Genomic DNA, 20,294 nt, shown 5'->3' with positions numbered 1-20,294 from the left:
CAGTCATGAAATGACCTAAAAACATTGGCTGGCAACAAGATTCATCATAATTCAAAAAATTCTTTACACAATAACAGATTGATTCAAAAACAGGAGGCTGGGAATTTAGTTATTATAGCTAGTTCTGGCAGTTTTCCAGGAATTACACTGTACAACCTTACACACAGCATAGAAATTGACTGTTTTAACAAAGGGTCTCACCAGGGTAATGAGTAGCGTGCACATTAATTCTCACTGTGCATTGATGAGCTCTGTTTGAACTTTGCCAACCTTTAGACAATGGTGAGAGGCCTTTGGCACTTTCAGAGTAAGTGGGCCATGAACAGTGCTGTAGGGATGAGATTTTTCGGTGTGTATCTATTTTTTCTTTTTCTTCTTCTTTTTTTTTTTTTTGAGGAAAGCAAATTTTAATCATTTAGACTGGTTCTCATTTCTAATTAGAACTGAAGTCTTAAGGAAGCTTGTGAAATATCAGAAAGAAATCTTTCACAATTATCACTTTTACAAAAAGGTATCTAGAATTTCTTTTTAGATTAATCTTTAAGGTTAAATATTTATGTACCAAGCAAGAAAAGCTTTTGAAAATCTTTTGTTTTAAAGAGATATTGCCTCATTTTGTCACCCAGGCTAAAGTGCAGTGGCGCAATCATAGCTCACAGCTTTTGTAAGCTTTTTAATGGCATCATGAGGAGGAACAATGTGCAGGTGAAATCATATGGAATCTTGATATTTCATTTTAATCTACAAAAATGACAGTTTCATGTTTCAACCTAATATTGCTATTTACATAATTAACAGACTCTCCCATTTTTTCTTCTTAAATTTTGACTTCTCAAATACTGACTTCAGATTTTATGTGTAGCTCAAATTATATTTTTATTTGTAATGTTGATCCCAAGATTTGAGATCCTCTACACTATATATATGTATGTATGTGTGTGTGTGTATTTTTAAAGAAAATAGGATCCCACAGAAGACTGTCTCTGATATAAGAAGTACTAAATAATAAATGAGAAGTAAAGCAAATGGGTGAGTTAAATATGTTCAGTCTAAGCAAATAATGATTATATAAAGTATATTAATAAGTTATTTGTGATGTTAAATAAGAATAAGGTTATAACTAAAATAACAATAGATGTCAGGAGGGGGTTGATCAGTTTAAGTTTTCTAAGGTCATTGGACTATTTGGGAAAAAGATAAAATATTTATTATCAATAGCATATTAAGTTGCTGGTTAAAATTTCCATAAAAGGCACTAAAATAATAAAGAAAAATAAAGTTTATAACTTCAAACTAATAGAGGGAAAAATGATGAGTCAAAAGAAAACACATTCAAGCCAAAAGAAGTCAAGGAGGAAAAAGAAGGGAGCAAATTTGGATACTAGAAAAGAAACTTTCATAAAAAAATAGATGACTGATGTGTTACTAATCCCTTATCAATCTTATCAAGAAAAGAAGTTGTTGTTTTAAGAAACAATAGCCCATACAATTGTAATATGACATCTTTGAAATATTTCTCTTTTGTCTGAGCAGATGTATGATAGTCTACCTAGCAAAATTAAAGAAAACATAGTATGTGTGAATTTTTGTCCCTGATTCTCAATGCCTGGCTTTATTATCATCAATAATACTTAAAAAGAAATACCACCAGAATACACAACAAGAGATCCGGGGTTTGTCCTTTGTCTCTTGTCCACTGATTTGTAAATTGGCTTCTTTTTTTTGGTAGAGACAAGGTCTCACTCTGTTGCCCAGGCTGGTCTCAAACTCCTGGGCTCAAGCAATCCTCCCACCTCAGCCTCCCAAAATTCTGAGATTACAGGTATGAGCCACCACACCTAGCTAAACTGGATTGAAATTATACCTATCAACAAAAAGAGGACTGGAAAACCATGGTCTCTGTTACACAGACATTAAAATAGTCCAGTCTAAAAATCAGTTCCTTGTATTTAGCTAGTTCAATAATTTCTAAATAAATGTATATAAACATTTATTTTATGTGCATAACTGCATATAAATGTTCATACCTGCATAACTAAGGTTCAGACCCAGAATTGAGAGCCCTTCACCATGGAATCACTGTCATTTGCAGCTCTTCTGGGCAGCTGATGCCTGCTTTAAACCTGCTTAACAGTATTTATATGCTCATAAATCAGCTTATTATCAACATATCTTTAAAAATACTGATTTTCAAATTATTTCAATGCTCATTGAAAATAGACATAAAAATTACCTAGTCTATGTAATATTTGTGTAGTAAAGTGAGCAAAATGCATATGAGAAATTTTAGAGTAAACAAAAGATAATAGCAAATAAGCTGAAGAAGATAAAATGAGATACAAGGTGAAGTAAGTACACAGCTATCTTAAGGGGATGGAAGTGGAAACAATTCAATGTGTGCCCATTTGAACCCATGAAAGAGGTGAAAGGGAGTAAAAGTGATGGTTCCTGAGCAAATATTTGCAACATTTCAATCACAACCATGAATAAGAAATTTGATAGACATGAATTTCAAATTCCTGGGTGATTTCATGTGAAGTATAAAATTATCATGAAAGCATCAAGACAGATATAAAGTTTTCAACTGGAGTTCGGATTATGTTCACTGTACTGCAGTTTCAAAGACATGTAATGCATTCTAGAAATGGTCTATCCAAAAAGATTGTATTAAGGTGCTTAAAAGATAAACTCTCAGTTGACCAGAATGACCCACTCTCTTACCATGCTGATGCTAAAATTGTTACTTTTATATTGATGGTCCTTTGATTACAGAGCATGCTGTATTTCTAGTCTGCTCTAACCCTAAGATTAGATACCTTTTAAAAACATACATATACAATCAAATCTCCTTTGAATCATACTAATATAATTGTGACAATTCTGACTTTTGTGTATGTTTATTTGGGGAGATTTAAGGACAAAGCCTTTAAGTGCCCTGCCTTGAGTGTTTTCCATAATACATACCCTCACATTATCTCATGTCATACACTGCCCTATAATATATCTCACAATATCTGCTTAAGAAACACTTGAAAATGACTTTTTCTATGTGTCTACATTTGTACTGCTGTGTGTTTCAGAATGTCTTTATCTATTATTCATTAGCTATGACTCATTTCTCTACCTTAAAATTTGAACTACTAATAAGTTCAACAATCTTACTGGATTTTATTTTTTTCAGAAGGAATCTGTGATATTATAGCTATGGTTTAAAGTAATCACAAGTACAACGTAAAGTTAATTGCACTCCACTACTGTGGAGAGATGAAGCTAGGTGGACAATTTATATCTATCTATTTATTCTATAGAAATTTATTGACCATCTTCTACACTAGGTGTGAGGCCTTGTGGCAAGTGTTGGGGGAAATACCACGAAAAACATCAAATCACTCCTGCCTAAACAGACACTTACACCTACCTAGAACAGACAAGGCATGCATGTTAATAGCTAGAATACAATGCTTGGGAAAATTCATTTGAGATATATTCCCAGTTTTAAGTAGTTTTGTAAGAGGAGTTGGCCAAAATGGCCTGAATGGAAAAATAGGATTTATGCATTTAACAAAAACTCATTATTTATTATGTGTTAGGGATCATGCTAAGTCCTATATATTTAGTTCCTGCCCTCCCAGAGCTTATATTCTAACTGGGAAAGGTTCTTGAAAATGTATGTAGTGAAAAGCACAAAGTAACATTATAAGAATATTTTTAATCTAAATTTTGATAAAAGGAAATTAATCTGTGGTGACCAAAGAGAGTATAGTGTATTACAGGGCATCGAAATTAAACATTTCCATGGAGGAGATAATACAAGGATGTAAAAGACAGTTCTATGCTGTTTCATATTAAACTAAATGTTGTCATTTCAATAAGTAATTGAATTTGTACTTGAACAAGTCCTACACGTAATACCTCTGATCTTCCAATGATCCAAGTCGGATAATGTTTATGAAAAGAAAAAGAAAACTTGATCAGATGAATATCATTATAATTAAATATGTAAAAAATAAACTCTACGTGGCTGGCTCTTTTAGCAAACTAAATGTCCCAGAAGAACCAGAAAACCTTAAAAGGTAATTAGAAATGATCAGGAAATTTTATGGAAGAAGACACATGGTTTTGGCACAAAACAATAGTGGTTAATGTTAGTGTAATTACGTATTAGCAAACCAATGCATTCTCAACAGATTCTTCTTAATTGATAAAACTAGATCTATTTCTTTCTTATTCAAGACAGATGTAGACACCTTTGTTACTTTACGTTAATCCTGTTTTTAAAAATTTTCTGAATCAGATCAGTTTATCTTAAATTGTTTTTTTAATATATTTAAATGAACCTGACCAAGTTGTAGTTCCCTGTTTTACTCATGTGTAGTGTTATATAAGATGACATCCCTCAGGTAGAACTATGTGCTGAAATTAAATTAACTTCAGCACAAAAAAAATAGTGTATTCAAGAAAAGTACCTGTTATTTCTTTTAATTCAAGTTTAAAGGCCTTCCTGACCCTTTTTCCTCCCAGATAGGATTAGATATATCCCTTGGGTTTCTCAAAATATTTTGGGAATATCTCCATTGTTTCATTACCAGTATAAAAAATTATTCAATGTCTATCTTACCTAGGATTTTCATATTTCTTTATATCTTCAGTGTCTAAAAATGTGAGCGGCACAAAAATGCTGAATTAATAATACTGAATTATACTGAATTATCGTTCCCTTTAGGGATATCATGAACAATATCTTATTTTATCAATTGTGGTATTTCCATTATTCAAATTCACTCTGAAAGAAAACTTCATACAATTTCATGTAAAAGAAGAATCCAGTCTCAGTTAACAAAGAGATGCTATTTTTTATTTCCTACAGTATTAAGAAATTCCATGCTATGGTATTCCTTTTTATTTTCCTTGATTTTTTTAATTTTTTAGGGCTTTTCTTTGTTTTGTTTCTGTTTAGATTTGCTCTGTAGTCTAAAGAAAACATCATCTTTTAAAAAGCCACCTTTGTTCATATCTATTTTTAGTTACATTTATTCTGTTTTTCTGGTAATAGTAGATGCAAATCAGCATTTATTACTTAATAACACAGAGATGTTCCATATATCACAGGAAAACAATTTTTTAAGGCCACTGCTTCAGTAGTGTCACTGTAAAGTCACTCTCTGAAGCAAACATAAAATTATTATTGACTTCAAATAATCCTAGATTTTGGACATATTTCCTTCCAGAATTCCCTTGCCCTTAATTTATATGCCTACTTTCATTTCTACATAATATTTTCTTTGAGTCATCAAATTCCCAACTTCAAGCCTTTTCCATTCCAATCTGCTTTCCTTTGTTCATTAAAGAAGCTTGGAAAAACTTTTTTTTATTAAGAAGCCTTTCCTATGTTAAGGAAAAGTTTCAACACCTTGATTTGCAAGCCTGATTAGTTGCTTACTGTTTTGTAGGGGCAAAATTATGTATAGGATGTATGGAAGTGTATAGAAGTCTCTATACATTTATAGGAGTCTCTATAATATTAACTTAATATTTTACTTTCGCTTAATCTTCAAATTATGTCCTTGTGCTGTTTTTTTTCTGGTAATATTTACATCCAAAACATTTTTACAGATACTTTAAATATCCTAAGTTTAGAAATCATATTTGAAGAACTAAGTATACATGGGGGATATTTATTCAATAATTTATAATTGGAAACAAAATAATCATTAGCTCTATTTTTTCAACAATATTGCAATTCATAGAAAGTTATCAAAGATTGTTATCAGGGAAATAATTTCTTTTAAAATATCCTGAAAATACATCATAGAAAAAAATGGAGCAAAGGGGCTTTTAAATCATTTTTAAATATTAAAAATACAGAAATATTTGTAAACATAATCTCAATGTTACTGTGGAATTACATAGACGAAGGAAAAATTCTTTATTGCACTGGTACTAAAAGAAGAATTTAACACTTAACATACTTTATTTTTTTTAAATAAAATGTCATCATTATATTTAAGAGATATTATTATATTAATGTTGTAGTTATATAGCATCTTTCCCAAAATGACATCCAATATATGGATGTTGAGGATCTATATTAGGAAAATTTCCACTGAATTATAATCTATTATAGTATTTAGAATTACACTGGTCTGTGATATCCTATGTTTCTGAATTAATTTTCTCAATATCCTTGTCCCTAAACTATTTAGCAGTTTGTTTTCATTTTTGACAGCTTGCTGCTTAAATCCACTTTGAGAAAAATATTCAGTTAAAAATAACTATATTAGCCTTTTTTTAAAAATGTCATGTGTTTTCCTAATTCCTAACATTTTTAATGTCTGAGACAATAATCACAGGATTTCTCTTTAAAGTAAAAATCTCTTGCTTTCCAAGTTGCTTTTTTTTTACAAAGAAGAGAAGTTATTTGCAAATATCTTGTAGGTTTGAGTATTTAGGCATCTAGCTTCATGAAGGGTGTGAAAGGAATTCAGGCTTTTACTTAAGTTGAGGTCCAATCAGTGTGGACTTACTTAAAGAACATATTCCAGGTGAATCAAAGAACTAAATTTGAAAAACAAAAACCTTAAGATTTTAAATAATAGGAGAATATCTTTATGAGCTCCAGTTAAGGAAGAATTTTTCCAACTAGGCACAAAAACATCCCAAACCATAAAGGAATAATAAGTAACTGGGAGAAACATTTGTATCATAAATATTTGCAAAATATAACAAATTGCCCTGCATCAATAACAAAAGATGAAATAAATAGGAAATTCAAAGAAAGGAAAACTAAAAAGTCTACACATGTTGGGAGAAAGAGGGGCTGATAATCAGGCAATAGAAAATTAAAGCAGCTTGATTCCACTAGTCACCAGATCATTTGATCAAACTCAAATGGTGAGAATCTCAAGTATTAGTGATTTTGTAGAGTAACAGAAACTCATAAACTACTGGTGGAAATGTAAATTGATAAACCAATTTGGAGAACAATATTTTCATTGTCTAATGAAACTGCAAAAAATACATGAATGCTGACCAACAATTCCTTTCTCAGTATGTCCTTTAAGAGAAAGCCTGGCATAGGTGTTCCAGGAGCTAATAAGACAAGCATCTTCATGACAGTGCTGTTTGTCATGGCATACATAACTTTGCAGAATGTCTACCAGTAGAAGAGTGGTAAAATGAAAATGATACATTCTTATTACAGAGTACTATTGAACAATTTATAAAAAATGCACCAGGAGAATACCAAACTTAAGATACTGGTTATGTCTGGAGAGAGATAATGAAAATGTAATTTTATCTTTTATGATTGATTTGGAAAATTACTAACTTGAGAAAATTTATGGTTATTAAGGGACTTCAACATTGTCTGTAATATTTTATAACTTTTACATTAAAAGAGACACTTGAAGCAAAGTTAATAAACATGTTAACAGTTGTCACTTTTGGGTCATAGAAAATTATAAATAACTTTGTACTTCTGATTTTTGTTATTTTTGCTGAAATTGTTTTAAAAAGTAATAATAATAATACTACTATGCAAAAGTTTTCTTTTGTTCTTGTTGGTGGTGGTTTTTTGTTTGTTTGTTTTTACCAGAAGTGCTAGAGTGCCTCAACTAGAATGCCAAATTAAACAATATGCTATCAAAATTGAAAGCTGTGGAAGTGCAAGTTCATTTTTATTTAGAAGAAACTGTTATTTGATTTAATCTTTCTATTTTTGTAATAATACCTGGAGCCTTTTTAAGTTCCCTAAAAAACAAATATTTTACTTCCTTCCTAGTATATAATAAAAGAGCAATCAGGAGGCAAAACAACATAGTGTAGTGAGGTCTTCTAAGACAGTGGTCCCCAACATTTTTGGCACCAGGGCCTGGTTTCATAGAAGACAATTTTTCCATGGATGGGGGAGAATAGGGGATGGGGAGATGGTGAGTGACGGGGCAATGGAGAGCAGCTATAAATACAGATGAAGCTTCTGAAGCTTGGCTCCCTCATCTGCTGCTCACCTCCTGCTGTGCTGCCTGGTTCCTAAGAGGCCAGGGACCAGTGCTGGTCTGCAGCTCCTGGGGTTGGGGACCCTGGGGACCGCAGATTTAAGTCTTATTTATGAATCATAAATGGCTTGATAATGTTAAACACTAATTTCAATGCCGAGGCAGCATGTTTGGAAACATTCAGACAGCTGGAATAAAATAATGTAAAATAAGAGTGAATTAGATTCCAACTGACTTCCCACTTTACCATAGTTTCTTTACAAACTGAAACAGAATTTCTTTCTCCTTCTGTTTTTTTTTTTAAATCCATCAAATGATCAAGTTTTTGTTTGCTTTTAAAATCTCAGTGTTTGAAGATGCAAAAAGGAACATCATTTAAGAAAGCCAAACACTTATTGCCCAATGCGCTTTTACCAACCTCAAATGGTTAATGATATTAAAACACAAATCTCTTTGAACAAGGAAGTTGTAATGTTCTTTAGCACCTCTAAAAGAGCTAAACTTTATATTTAAATGTTTACCCTTTAAAAAACCTCTCAAAGTTTAATTGAAACAATTCTAATGAGGTAAGGGGTCAGACAATGTCACTTTAAAAATCTCTCAGTATTTAGTTGTGATTATTTTTAAAAATACTCCTTTTCTCTGATAACATTATAGCACATATATTAATATAATCAATTATTTGTTCTAAATATAATCATGGTTCAATAGTCATCCTGTAAACTAGCTCATTGTGTTTAATAGCCACAATTAAGCAACATTAAAAAAATTATCACCTCTCTGAATACATTAATAGTAATAATTGTCATATATATAATAAATGTAATTGTAATTGCCCTCCCCCCCCCGTATCTCCTCCATCTATACCTCATCCCTGCTGTCACATTGATGTACGTGACTAAGTTAAACAAGACTACAGTGGTGTTCCTCTTTCAGACATTGACATTTAATCTACACCATCATTTTATAAGGTGAGTATCATTATTCCCATTGTATATATAATAGAAATGACATCAAGACAGAATAAGTAATTTTCTCAAGCCTACACAGTAGAGAGAGAGAGACTGAGACGGAGAGAAAAAGAGACAAGCCCAAATTTGCACAGTTAAGAAGTAATTATTGATCTGCAGGTCATGAGTGCACAAGTGCATAGTATTTCCTCAAATATTTTATTCATTATGATACTAGATCAGAGAATCCCCAGCAGATCACTGGCTTAAGCAAATTCTGAAAATTTGCCTCCAGCTGGGGTTTATCCCATGGGAATGATAAAAGGACAAAGAATTTCAAGTATTAAGGAATGTCTGATTAAGTACGAGAAGTATTAGTTCTACTGGTATCCAAAAAAGTAGCCTCCTTAGAGGAGTAAAGGGGGCCAGGAAAGTCTTTGCGGAGCAGGGCTCCAACACAGAACCCTGGAGGCAGACTTTGAATGGATGACAAAGAGGGAGAGCTGAGAACAGCACCCAACCAATGGGTGTCAGGGATGGGGAGAAAGAAATTAAAGGTCAACATGAGTACTTGAAATTATATACTTTAATCTTTCAGTACATATGCAATGCTTTCAGTGGAAAAGCTTTGAGAAAGTATTGGTGATTACATTAAAATCTGACTATAATATATAGATGGATTGCTAGAGAAGGTATCAGAGGCAGGAAGTACATCATAAAGACAAAATGAAATGGCAAAGGTTTGAGCTACGTGGGTTGGTGGAAAACTAGAAGATGAAGACAGATCTGAGTTCCATTTTTAACCTGCACATATAGAGACTTCGTGCATTGTCTTATTAGCTTATGCATGGATGTCTACAAGCATAAATCTTCCTGAGGTTTTCCAACACCAAGGCAAACATCACCAGAGAGTTGAAAGTAATTTAACTGCCCTTGTCACTTTAAGTAGTCCCATAATAATATGTGCTAGCTTATTGCAGCTTAGGTGTTTTCCTTCATGCTAATGAATAATTCTAGTTGGCTTTATGAAAAACATACTCATAACAGTGGTCTCATGAGCCCGTAAATGAGTTATTAGCTATAAGGAACGTATGACCCAAAGCTACAAGTAAAATTTATGCCCAACTTAATACAATGGCTGCATTAGCAAGTTTCTGTGTACTCATCTCTACTCTGTCAGGCTCCATAGCTAAATTTGCTTTTAAGAGTGAAAAATGTGATAAAATATTTTATAAAATATTATAAAAAGTTATAATGTTTTAATTTCAAGAGGAAGGTATGGCATTGTTTATTTCTTTACTTGGTCCTTGAATAGACACTTTCACTGGAGCCTTTGGAAGACAATATAAAAATAAAAAGCATTTGGAAAATATGCAGCCATATTCTCTAAGGAACATGGTGCTTGAGTTTAACATTTGTTGTGGAATATTTGTGTCATTATTTTAATAAATATTATTGAGTGCTGAACACTTTTTGCACTGTTATTATTTATGTCTCCCAGTTATTTTCAGTATATTTGAGGCAGATGAATATTACCAGGTATACACTACAATACAGAGGATCATGGATGCAGTGAACTGGTATGGTGACATAGTGTCCTAAATTAGATTCTAATTAGTCTGATTACTCAGAAAAATTATCAATTTTTTTAAAGAGACAGGGTCTCACTCTGTCACCCGGGCTGGAGCTCAGTGTCCCCATCATATCTTATGGCAGCCTTGAACTCATAGGCTCAGACATTCCTCCTGCCTCAGCCTCTCACAGTGCTGAGATTACAGGTGTGATCCACTGAACCAGGCTAACTATCAACTTTTCATAGCTGACCAAAATCTTCACATAGAATGGCCCAAGTCACTAGTCATCATAAAAACTCAAAAGATGGTCAGCCCAATGGAAAGACTTCTTAGAGTTAAAATATGAAAGAGAGCAAGTGATTAGTATACAAAGGAAAAACAAAATAGATTGTTTATTCCTTTACTTCCTCTGTAGTGAGACATATATTATTATTTTGAAATGTATCCACTGAAATTTTTTCATGCAAATTTCATTTTTTAAATGTATTTGAGAAATGCTGGATTAATTACAGCATTAGGTTGATTACAAAAATGAGAAGATTTTTAAGGACTTAAGCAAGGAAAATAAATTACTTCACTTTCGGTCTTATATGTAATTCAAATTTGTCATAATACCAAACTATAAAATAAGTACAATGAAATCCAAACATGTTTTCATTTTTTTCTACAAAGACTACTTTGAGGTTTTAAAAATAGTAAAGGTAATTTTGAAAAGTAATGAATGTCCCTGCTTTGCTGTTGCCCTAAACATCATTTTTCCCCCATTTATCTTGCCTATTGCCAATCTAACAGTGAATTTTATTCTCTACTAATGTTCCCTATGTTTAATTAATTCTAATATAAAACTGCCATTCACAAGACATAGGTCACTGAGGTGGGAAAGCACTAATACATCTGTAACACCAAAGGATCCAATTAATAAACTCTGCTATTAAAACTTAACACTGATTTAATTGACTATGATTAAAATCAAAATTAATAATAACACTATAATCCATCTTTCTCATTGTAATAGTGTCTATGTTTTATGCTTTAGTTGAACATGAATACTCATAAATACTAGAGTAGAAAGGTAAACTAAATAAGAAGACACAAAGTTTGGACTTATTAGTTATATCTCTATTTATTATCTACTGCGTGTCAAGCACAGTATTAGGAAATTCATATACATTGTTCCTAATTATTAATATGATATTATTACCTCTATTTTATGTTTGAAAAACCTAAGCCTCAAAGAATTTAAGGCAAAGTGCACAAGGTATACAACTATTAATACATACTACAAGAATTAGGATTTTTAACTCACCTCTGCCTTACCAAGTACTTACTCGTACACCATATTGTGGAACCCTCCTGTGTATGCAGAGGGGGTAGTGGGTGACAGAGGTTTCAGAAGGAAGGTCTTTTTTTAAGGACTAACAATATCCAATACCCTAGGAATCCACTTTTTCCTAATATCCTCCTGAGGTTGTGTCTGCATATTGCGCCACCAAGAACTATCCCTGGTTAGATCATCATGAATATGAAAGATCAGACCAAAACCTGTACATTGAGGGTTTCTCAAGAAGGAAGGATGGAGGAGAAGAGGGTGATAAACTACCTGTTTCTCAAATAACAAGCACTTCCAACTGTAAAGGCAAATGCTAATTAAATTAAGAAGCTTAATTTTACCAGTTGAAAGTAAAGGGAGAGACACCCCTCCACTTACCCTTTTCTTAGAATACTTACTTAAAAACCTTGCAGTTGTAAGTCCTTTCTCCATCTCTCTTTGAAAGGCACATAACTCTTTTAAAATCTAATTAAGTCTCTTGCCCCAAGGCTTTAGGACCAGGAATGTCTTTCTCAAGGACCAAGGAAAGTCTCTTTTTGAAATGTAATCATCAAGAGAGATAAAGATCTCAGTTTCTATGGGAGGATAAGAGCCTAATTTTAAAGGGGCTTGGCTCCAAAACTACCTCCTACCATAAAGATATCAGAAGTTTTACTTTTCCTTTGAATAAAACTAATTAGAAAACACAGATGGCAACCCCAACTACCAAGTGAATTAAGGATGAACTATGTGTGACAAATGGTGCTGTCAAGTCCTCCTACTTGACAAACAGTTAATGTTTATCTTGAGAACATATATGTAATGAGTTGTGAAGGAAATCAAAATATTTTACCTCAAAATATATTTCTTTGACATATTTTGAGACGGCTGTCAGATAGCCAGCAAACAGAAGGAGTCCGGCAAAGCTGTCTTTTGTGGGGGAAATTTGCATCTGTAGAGCATCTACATTGATGCAGCCAGTTTTTTTTCTGAGGCTTTCCCTTGTCTAGATCTAAGAAAGATTAACTGAGAATTGGACAATTTTAAAGGTCTGAAAGAAACATTTGCCACTTATTCTCTCCAAGAGCTGCTACCTATGAGGTTTAATTTACACAACAAAACCACCTTTGCTAGGCAAACCTCATCTTCCCCCCACCTCCCATAACCTGTGTTGCCATCATCCAAGCCCTCATTCTTTCTGCAGCCTCAAGATGGTACATACGCCTCTGTACATCATTGGGGGTTGGGTAACCACTCTGTGACATTCCCCGTGTACATGTTAATTAATTTTGTACGCTTTTCTTCCAATTGATGTGCCTTTTGTGAGTTGATTTTTCAGTGCACGTTCAGAGGGTGAAGGGGAAGTTTTCCCTGGTCCCCTACGGTTGAATTTGCTTGGCTACACGAACGGGTGAACTTCCTTTCATTTTAGCAATCTCTTAACAGATTGCCTGTGATATCCATCATATTCCGGCTTAATGTTCATGCAAGACTAGAATAGTTTTCTTTTTCTTCTACCTTTTCTGGTTGAGAGGAGAATTTACTTTTAATTACATCTTCCCAGCATAATACTTGTATAACTATAGTCTAGTGATGATGGTGTTAGGCATGAACCAAATCTGCAGCTGGCAGATAAAGGCCAGGAGGCCGGTTCCTAGAGGCAGAGAAGCCAGGGACCAATCAGGGGAAGGGACTGCAGGAAAATGCAGAACACCTGGCAATCAGATCGGTCATCTGGTAATAGCCCACACCCATGTAAGCCCTCCCCCGACCAGCCAATAAAAGGGAACCACCTGGGCATCCTTAGCGTCTTTCTCCACCTATGGAAAGTGACCTGTTCCTCTCTCTGGAACATTTTTGTTTTTAAAAGAAAAATAATTTTATTGTTTTGTAGAATTCTTATCTTAGCCATAATTATATACCTTAATATTATGAAAAATTTCAAAAGAAACTTAAATGTAACAAAACACAAAATCAAATAAATGTTATTTACTTAGGAGATAAGACTTTATTTCAAAAAGATGAGAAGTCTAGAAATAATGCTTTCCTGGTCAATTAGGAATGCTCTGCTTATTAGATTAAAAAAATGTTCTCATTTCTGTTTCAATATGCTTAACATTATTATTTTATTTCTTATAGAATATCTTATTCTATGCTTTTTTTTAAATATAGATACTATTGTCTCATTGTTAGTCTAAAGATAAAAAGTATCTAACCATACTCCAGGAAAGTTTTATCACAAAATTTAGAGGTTGCATCAGTCATTCTCTCTGTTGATTAGGAAATTAGCATTGCAAAAGTGAAGAAGAAAATCATTGTTGGGAAATCCTGTTCCAATTTACAAATTAAGACCAACAATATCAAGATGTTAAATCACTTGATACCAGTGAATTTAATTAAGACAGACATCTCTCTCTAATAAAATTATATATCCCTCTTGATTATGTATATTTAGTGACAAAAATATCTCCTTTGAATTAAATTGTTGACAAAAATATATACTTGACAAATATCACTGCTCTTTGTAGTTATTAACCCTTGAACATCAAGAAACATAAAAAGAGTAAACCTTGTGGCTATTTACCAAACAAATAAATAATGAGAAAAGAGACTTACATGATCAATCAGTTCACGAACCATTCCATTCCATTGTCCATTGGCGTCATCCTGGGCTCCATATTTCCCATCTTCCACAAGTCTAATTTCATATGTAAAGCCAAGGATTGTGGATAACTCTCTGAGGAGATCAATGCAATAGCCCTCAAATCGATCATTGCCATACAGAGGTTTGTCAGACTTCTTAAACAGGACATAGGGTTCTTCCTGGAAACATCGAACATAAAGGAAAGAGGTTAACAAGTTAGTCATGAAACTTACCATCAGAATTAGAACTTTTCCTAGAAGACAGAAAATTTCTCATTAATTTAAGACAACAGTCAACTTTATTTTCTTCTAATTGTAATTAGTATAGTTTGGAATATCAAAATAGAAGATATTCAGATTATTTAAGGAATATTTGTGCATTATAAGAGAATATCTAGCTGTAATAATCCCACCATGACTACATAATAAAAATGATATATTATATATCTTATAGCATATATTTTATATCATATTTAACAAATAGTATATGACATGATATATGCTATATGATATATAATACATAGTATCTAATTTCACCATAACTACAATATTTTGATTTGAATTATACCATTTAATCAATATCTGGTGTGCTGTTTCAGTGGGATATATGGATGAAATAAATGAAAAAAAAAACACTGACCCATTGCCTACTATGTGCTAAGTGTTGGAGTGAGGACTTTTTATATATATTATTACCTTTTGTCCTAACAACCATGAAAATTATAACTACCATATTTAATTATAATATAAACAGTACTAGCTTACTTTAAAATATAGAGAAGGAAACAAATATTTATCAAGTGCTTATTCATTCATCCAACATCATTTTATGGAGAACCTACTGTGAGCCAGTACTCCTCTATATAAAAGAGAAATCCCTGAGCCATGAATTTCATGATACAGAGAAGGAAACAGATAATAAATAGCTAAACAAACAGCACACATATTTCTAGGTGCTGATAAGTGGTATAAAAACATAAAATGGGTCAATAGGATAGAGAACAACTGCAAGGTACTTGGTAAGATAAGGCAAAATTGAGTAACATATCTGAAAGTCTTTTCGGAGGAGCTGAGAGATGAAGTAGAATTCAAAAGATGAGAAGAAGTCTAGCCATTTGAAATTCTAGAAGAAGAGTGTTTCAAGCCAAGGACACAGCATGTAAAAAGCCCAGAGACCAATGTAACATGGGAGTGTTCCAGGAAGAGGATCATAGCCAACAATGTGACTGAAGTCACATCCAATAAGTGAGGGAGTTGGTTAAACAAGATGAGAAGGAAAAAAGATTGGAGAGCCAAATCCTATGAAGCTTTGCAAATCAGGCTGTATATAAAAAAAAAAAGAAAGAAAGAAAGAAAGAAAAGAAAAATCTGTATATTTAACTAAGTGCAAAGAGAATCCATGCATTAGCATATTTTATTGGGGGCACATGAAACATGGTATGACAGAATGTGCTATGAATAAGCCAGGGTACAACTGGCTCTCCTACCTACTATTTCATGATAGGCAAAACCTCTGCACTCTTAGAGAAAGCTACTGTAGAGTGAAAAGGCTTAGGAAGTTGCCAAGCCAGTCCATCTGGAATGTGATCACCCTCTTCCCTAAGCCTGGACAACCAGTCATTCCATGAGGGACAGCATACCTAAAGGAGTTTTGGACATGACATCAATGTGTTGGTTTACTCATACTTACCTCAGAAATAATCAAGATTAATCCCATCTTCCTTCCCATCCCTGTTGACCTAACTCATCCCTTGCTGTTTCACATACCTCTAGCCTCACCTCCAGTTATTCTGACCCTCCTAAACACAGCCACTGTGTGTCAAGGAAGTTCAGTTCAGAGATCAGCACACTGCTCCATATCTTCATCTAATTTTTAGAATGACCATTTTACTTTCCTGCTTTACTGGACAGTTCCCTGAAGACACTACTTAGCCTTAGCCCTCTTTCTCACAGACTATCTTCAGCATTATCGCTACTTCTCCCACGGATGGAGGCACATTTGGTGTTTTTGCTGCCCCTCATTGCTGCCTCTAGACCATTTGTTCCCCTGCCTTGTGCAGTAACTCCTGCTCCTCTGAGGCTTGTGCTACCCCACTGTACCAGGCTCTCTACAATTGCTGTCATCCAATGAAATCTGATTCAGAAGATTTACTAAAGGGGAAAGGAAGTCTTTACTCTTCAAATATTTAACTACTGGATGGAAATTTTGCTCTCTTTTCTAACTCTTATCATCATTCTCTGTATATTCAAAATTCACCTACATGGAGGATCTAACATGGCTGATCTCTTAATCCTTTTACCTCCTCATTACCAAGTTTTTTTCTTCATTGAAATTTAGTCTTTTTTTCCCATGATCACAACTGCTTTCTACACCTGTCAGAAAATTAGCTACCTTTGATTTAGGATTTCTAACAGGCCATTTATCCAACTCAATGTTTAATCACATCCACCCCTAATTTCATCAATATCATAAAGAACTCAGTGAACTCACATTTTCCCACTATCTATCGACCCCGTCCTTGATCTTGCTTTATTATCTGGCCTATATTCCATGGTCCATTATTATAATTTCTCAGTTAAATGTTGACGTTCCTAAAGATTTGATTATGGGCCCTATCTCCTTTTCTTAAATTTTATCTCTAATTTATCTGACCCACACACATCAAATTAAGTAACATCTTTATGCTGATGACTTCAAAATGTATATATTTAACCCAGATTTTCCTTTGTGAGTCTTAGGCATGCATATCCAGGAGCACTTCTCAGCATAATTTTATATCTTCTAGACATCTCACATTTAACATGTCTCAAGTGGAATTCTTGTTTTCCCCAAAACTTGTGCACCTTTTCAGTTTTCTCTGCTTTCAGAAAATGGCACCATCATTTACACAGCTACTTAAACCAGTCACTGAGGCATCATCCTTGCCTCCTTTTCTTTTAGCTCATTCACTACAGAGCAACACAAGAAATCTTATGTTGAATTTACTCCCTTCCTGTACTTCAAATCATCCAATGGATTCCCAATGCATTTAGAATAACATTCAACTTCCTTTCCACGTGCCCTTACACCTGTTGTTCTACCACTTGTTCTCAGCTTGGTAAAGGACTTTGCAACTCACAAAATTGATCAGGTCATGAGCCAAGGAATCATTCTCAAATTCCCTGTCTTATCCTTTGGAAATGCTCCAAGTTCTTCCATCAAAATGTATTCTAGACCCACTAACTTATTTACACTGACCCTGCTACCATTATGGTGTTACAGTCTGAGTTTTGTGCTGAAAAATCAGTAATCTGCCATTCTGCTTCTGTAAAACCTGCTTGCTCCTGCTTGCTACCCCCAACACAGAAATTCCTAAGTGACTACAACACCCATGTTCTGCATAAAATGATTACAGACCCCACGTTTTGCGTAAAGCTATTATGACACTCATGTTTTACGTGAACAAGATATGGCCCAGAGACCAAACTGCCCAGATCCTGTTACACCAAAGATAAGAAAATGATATCATGCTTATTCAAGGCTTTTTGTACACGTGCTTGTTCTGTCTTAGTAATTGTCCACCCACAAACTTACACTATAAAAACTTTCTGTTTCAAAGGCTCACTGCTGCTCTCTGTGCCGCCTTTGGGCGGTGCAGAGGGCAGTCGCTGGCCAGCTAATAAAGACTCCTGATTTGGCTCAATTCGGTCTTCAGGTGGTCATTTCTCGCATCTCAGACCATATCATTTGGAGGTCCCACCGAGATCCTGCCCTAAGATAGGGCAGATGGTGACCACCGGTGCCTGGAGACCAGGTGCAGAGTCGAGTGTCTTGCCCAGGGGAAGGCCTCTGAGAGACATTCCTCAGCCCCAGGCAGAGGCTTGACAATGCACTGCCCCGACACCTTCAAAACTGTAAATTCTTCTGGATGAGTCTTCTGATTCTGTTCCCAGGGCAGATGGGAACCGGCTCTAACATTTGTTCATGTAACCTTTATGTCCCATCTGAATTCCTACACTAACCATCTACCTCTCATTTCTTGCACTGCTATGCCCTACAGTCCATTCTCCACAGAAAGTCATGGTGATTTTGTAAAGATTTAATCTGCTTTTATCATGTATCTGTTTAAACCTCAACAGTGGTTTATCATTAAAACTAGAATAAAATAAAAACTGTTTACCCTGGTCTTCAAGGCTCTGCTTTCCTCTTTGACCTTAGCTTTCCATTCCCCTGCCTCTCACTGTATTACAGACACACTGGGCTTCCCCTTCTGCCCTTCAAAATTGCCAAACTCATTTCTAACCGAAGTTTTCTGCATTGTCTTTTTTTTTCTTTGCTGACTAGAAGGATCTATCCTAAGATCTTCACACTGCTGTTTCTTTCTCATTATTCAAGTCTCTGCTCCAATATCACCTCTTCAGAGAAACCACACTATATATCAATTACCTCTCCCTTCTAAGTTACTCTCCATTGTTTTTCCCTTTTTTGTTTTCCTCATAGCACTTACTCTATCTGAAGATTTATTCATTTATTCATTTATTTATTTATTTACTTTTAGAGATGAGGTCTCTATGCTGCCCAGATTAGTCTTGAAATTCCAGCCTCAAGGGATCCTCCTGCCTAAGCCTCTGAAGTAACTGGGATTACAGGCGGGAGCTACCACACCCTCAGCCATCACACCCAGCTATTTATCTTTTGATATGTGTGTTTGTGTTTCTCCCTCTATTACAATATAAACCCATGAGTATGGAGACATTAGAAAGCATGTTCATTAATTTATCTCAGTGCATAGAAAAATCACTGGCAATCAGTTGATGCTCAAAAAACATGTGTTAAATGAATAAAATATTCATCATAAGGGCTTATAATCTACCTATCCCTCTCCAGCTCATCTTCTTAAAATCTAGATACACTCTTTTCTTTCAGTTCCTCAAATACTAAGCTATTTTCTGCCTCAAAGTCCTTTTATGTATTTTTTTTTTCAATAATGCTCTTCAAATGGTGAGCTCCCTTCCTTTCTTTCAGGGTCAAGTTAAATGTAAAACCTTTCCTGGCATCCTTATCTAAAGAGAATCTTCTCTGTTATTCTTTATCTCAAACTTTTAGTTGCTTTCTCATGGTGCTTAATTCATCTTCAATTATTTATTTATTTGCTTACTACTGTTATTTGATTGTCTTTCCTGGAATGTAACATCCACATGAATTCATGCTGTTTTGGAAAAACTCTAAAACAGTGTTTTTTCTCTGCCCTTATACCACAACAATCATCAATACAGAAGACTTCTGTGACCAAATATAGGGATTCCCACCCCCCAAAAAACAGCTGGGTGTCCTGTACTTCAGCTCCAACTCTACCCACCTGGAGAAAGCGCCAGGTCTCACAGGGTCCAAAACTGCCCCTTTCCTTTCAGACACCAGTTGCAAGTCCATGCCAGCCCGGCTCTGTGGAACCTCTGACTAAGCCGCTTCATGTTGAGGTTCCCACGCGTGCACCCCTCCCACCCCCACCCCCACCTCGCCGCTTACGGTTCTCACAGAAGTCAGGGAAACACGTTTACCAGTTTATTGTAAAGGATCGTTCAAAGGATACATACAGAGATGCCACAGGGCGACGTATGGGAAGGAGCAGGGAGCTTCCCTGGGTGAGCCACCCTCCAGGAAACTCCGTGTCGAGCTGTCTGTAAGCTCTCTGCACCCAGTCCTCTAGGCCTTTTATGGACAACCATTAAAATGTAATTGGCCTCCTGGGAATCGGGCAGGACCCTCTCATGACCCACAATCTGAAAGGCAGGGAAGATTACAGTCCTGCCTTGGGGCAGGTGAAAGGAGGGCAGGACAAGGTCA

The 20,294-nt window shown here is 34.7% G+C and overlaps 1 protein-coding gene across 1 annotated transcript in view; it reads right to left on the bottom strand.

The window, feature by feature from the left end:
- The window catches only part of GRIK2 (glutamate ionotropic receptor kainate type subunit 2), a 599,434-nt gene that overhangs the window by 156,667 nt on the left and 422,473 nt on the right, over positions 1 to 20,294 (bottom strand). Inside the window, exon 10 of the mRNA XM_045544086.1 lies at positions 14,444 to 14,650. Coding sequence (XP_045400042.1) covers positions 14,444 to 14,650 — 207 coding nt within the window. The remainder of the gene's footprint in view (positions 1 to 14,443; positions 14,651 to 20,294) is intronic.

The sequence above is a fragment of the Lemur catta genome, chromosome 2 (genome assembly GCF_020740605.2).
Source record: "Lemur catta isolate mLemCat1 chromosome 2, mLemCat1.pri, whole genome shotgun sequence".
NCBI lineage: Eukaryota > Metazoa > Chordata > Mammalia > Primates > Lemuridae > Lemur > Lemur catta.
This window is presented reverse-complemented; position numbering and strand designations above follow the sequence as displayed.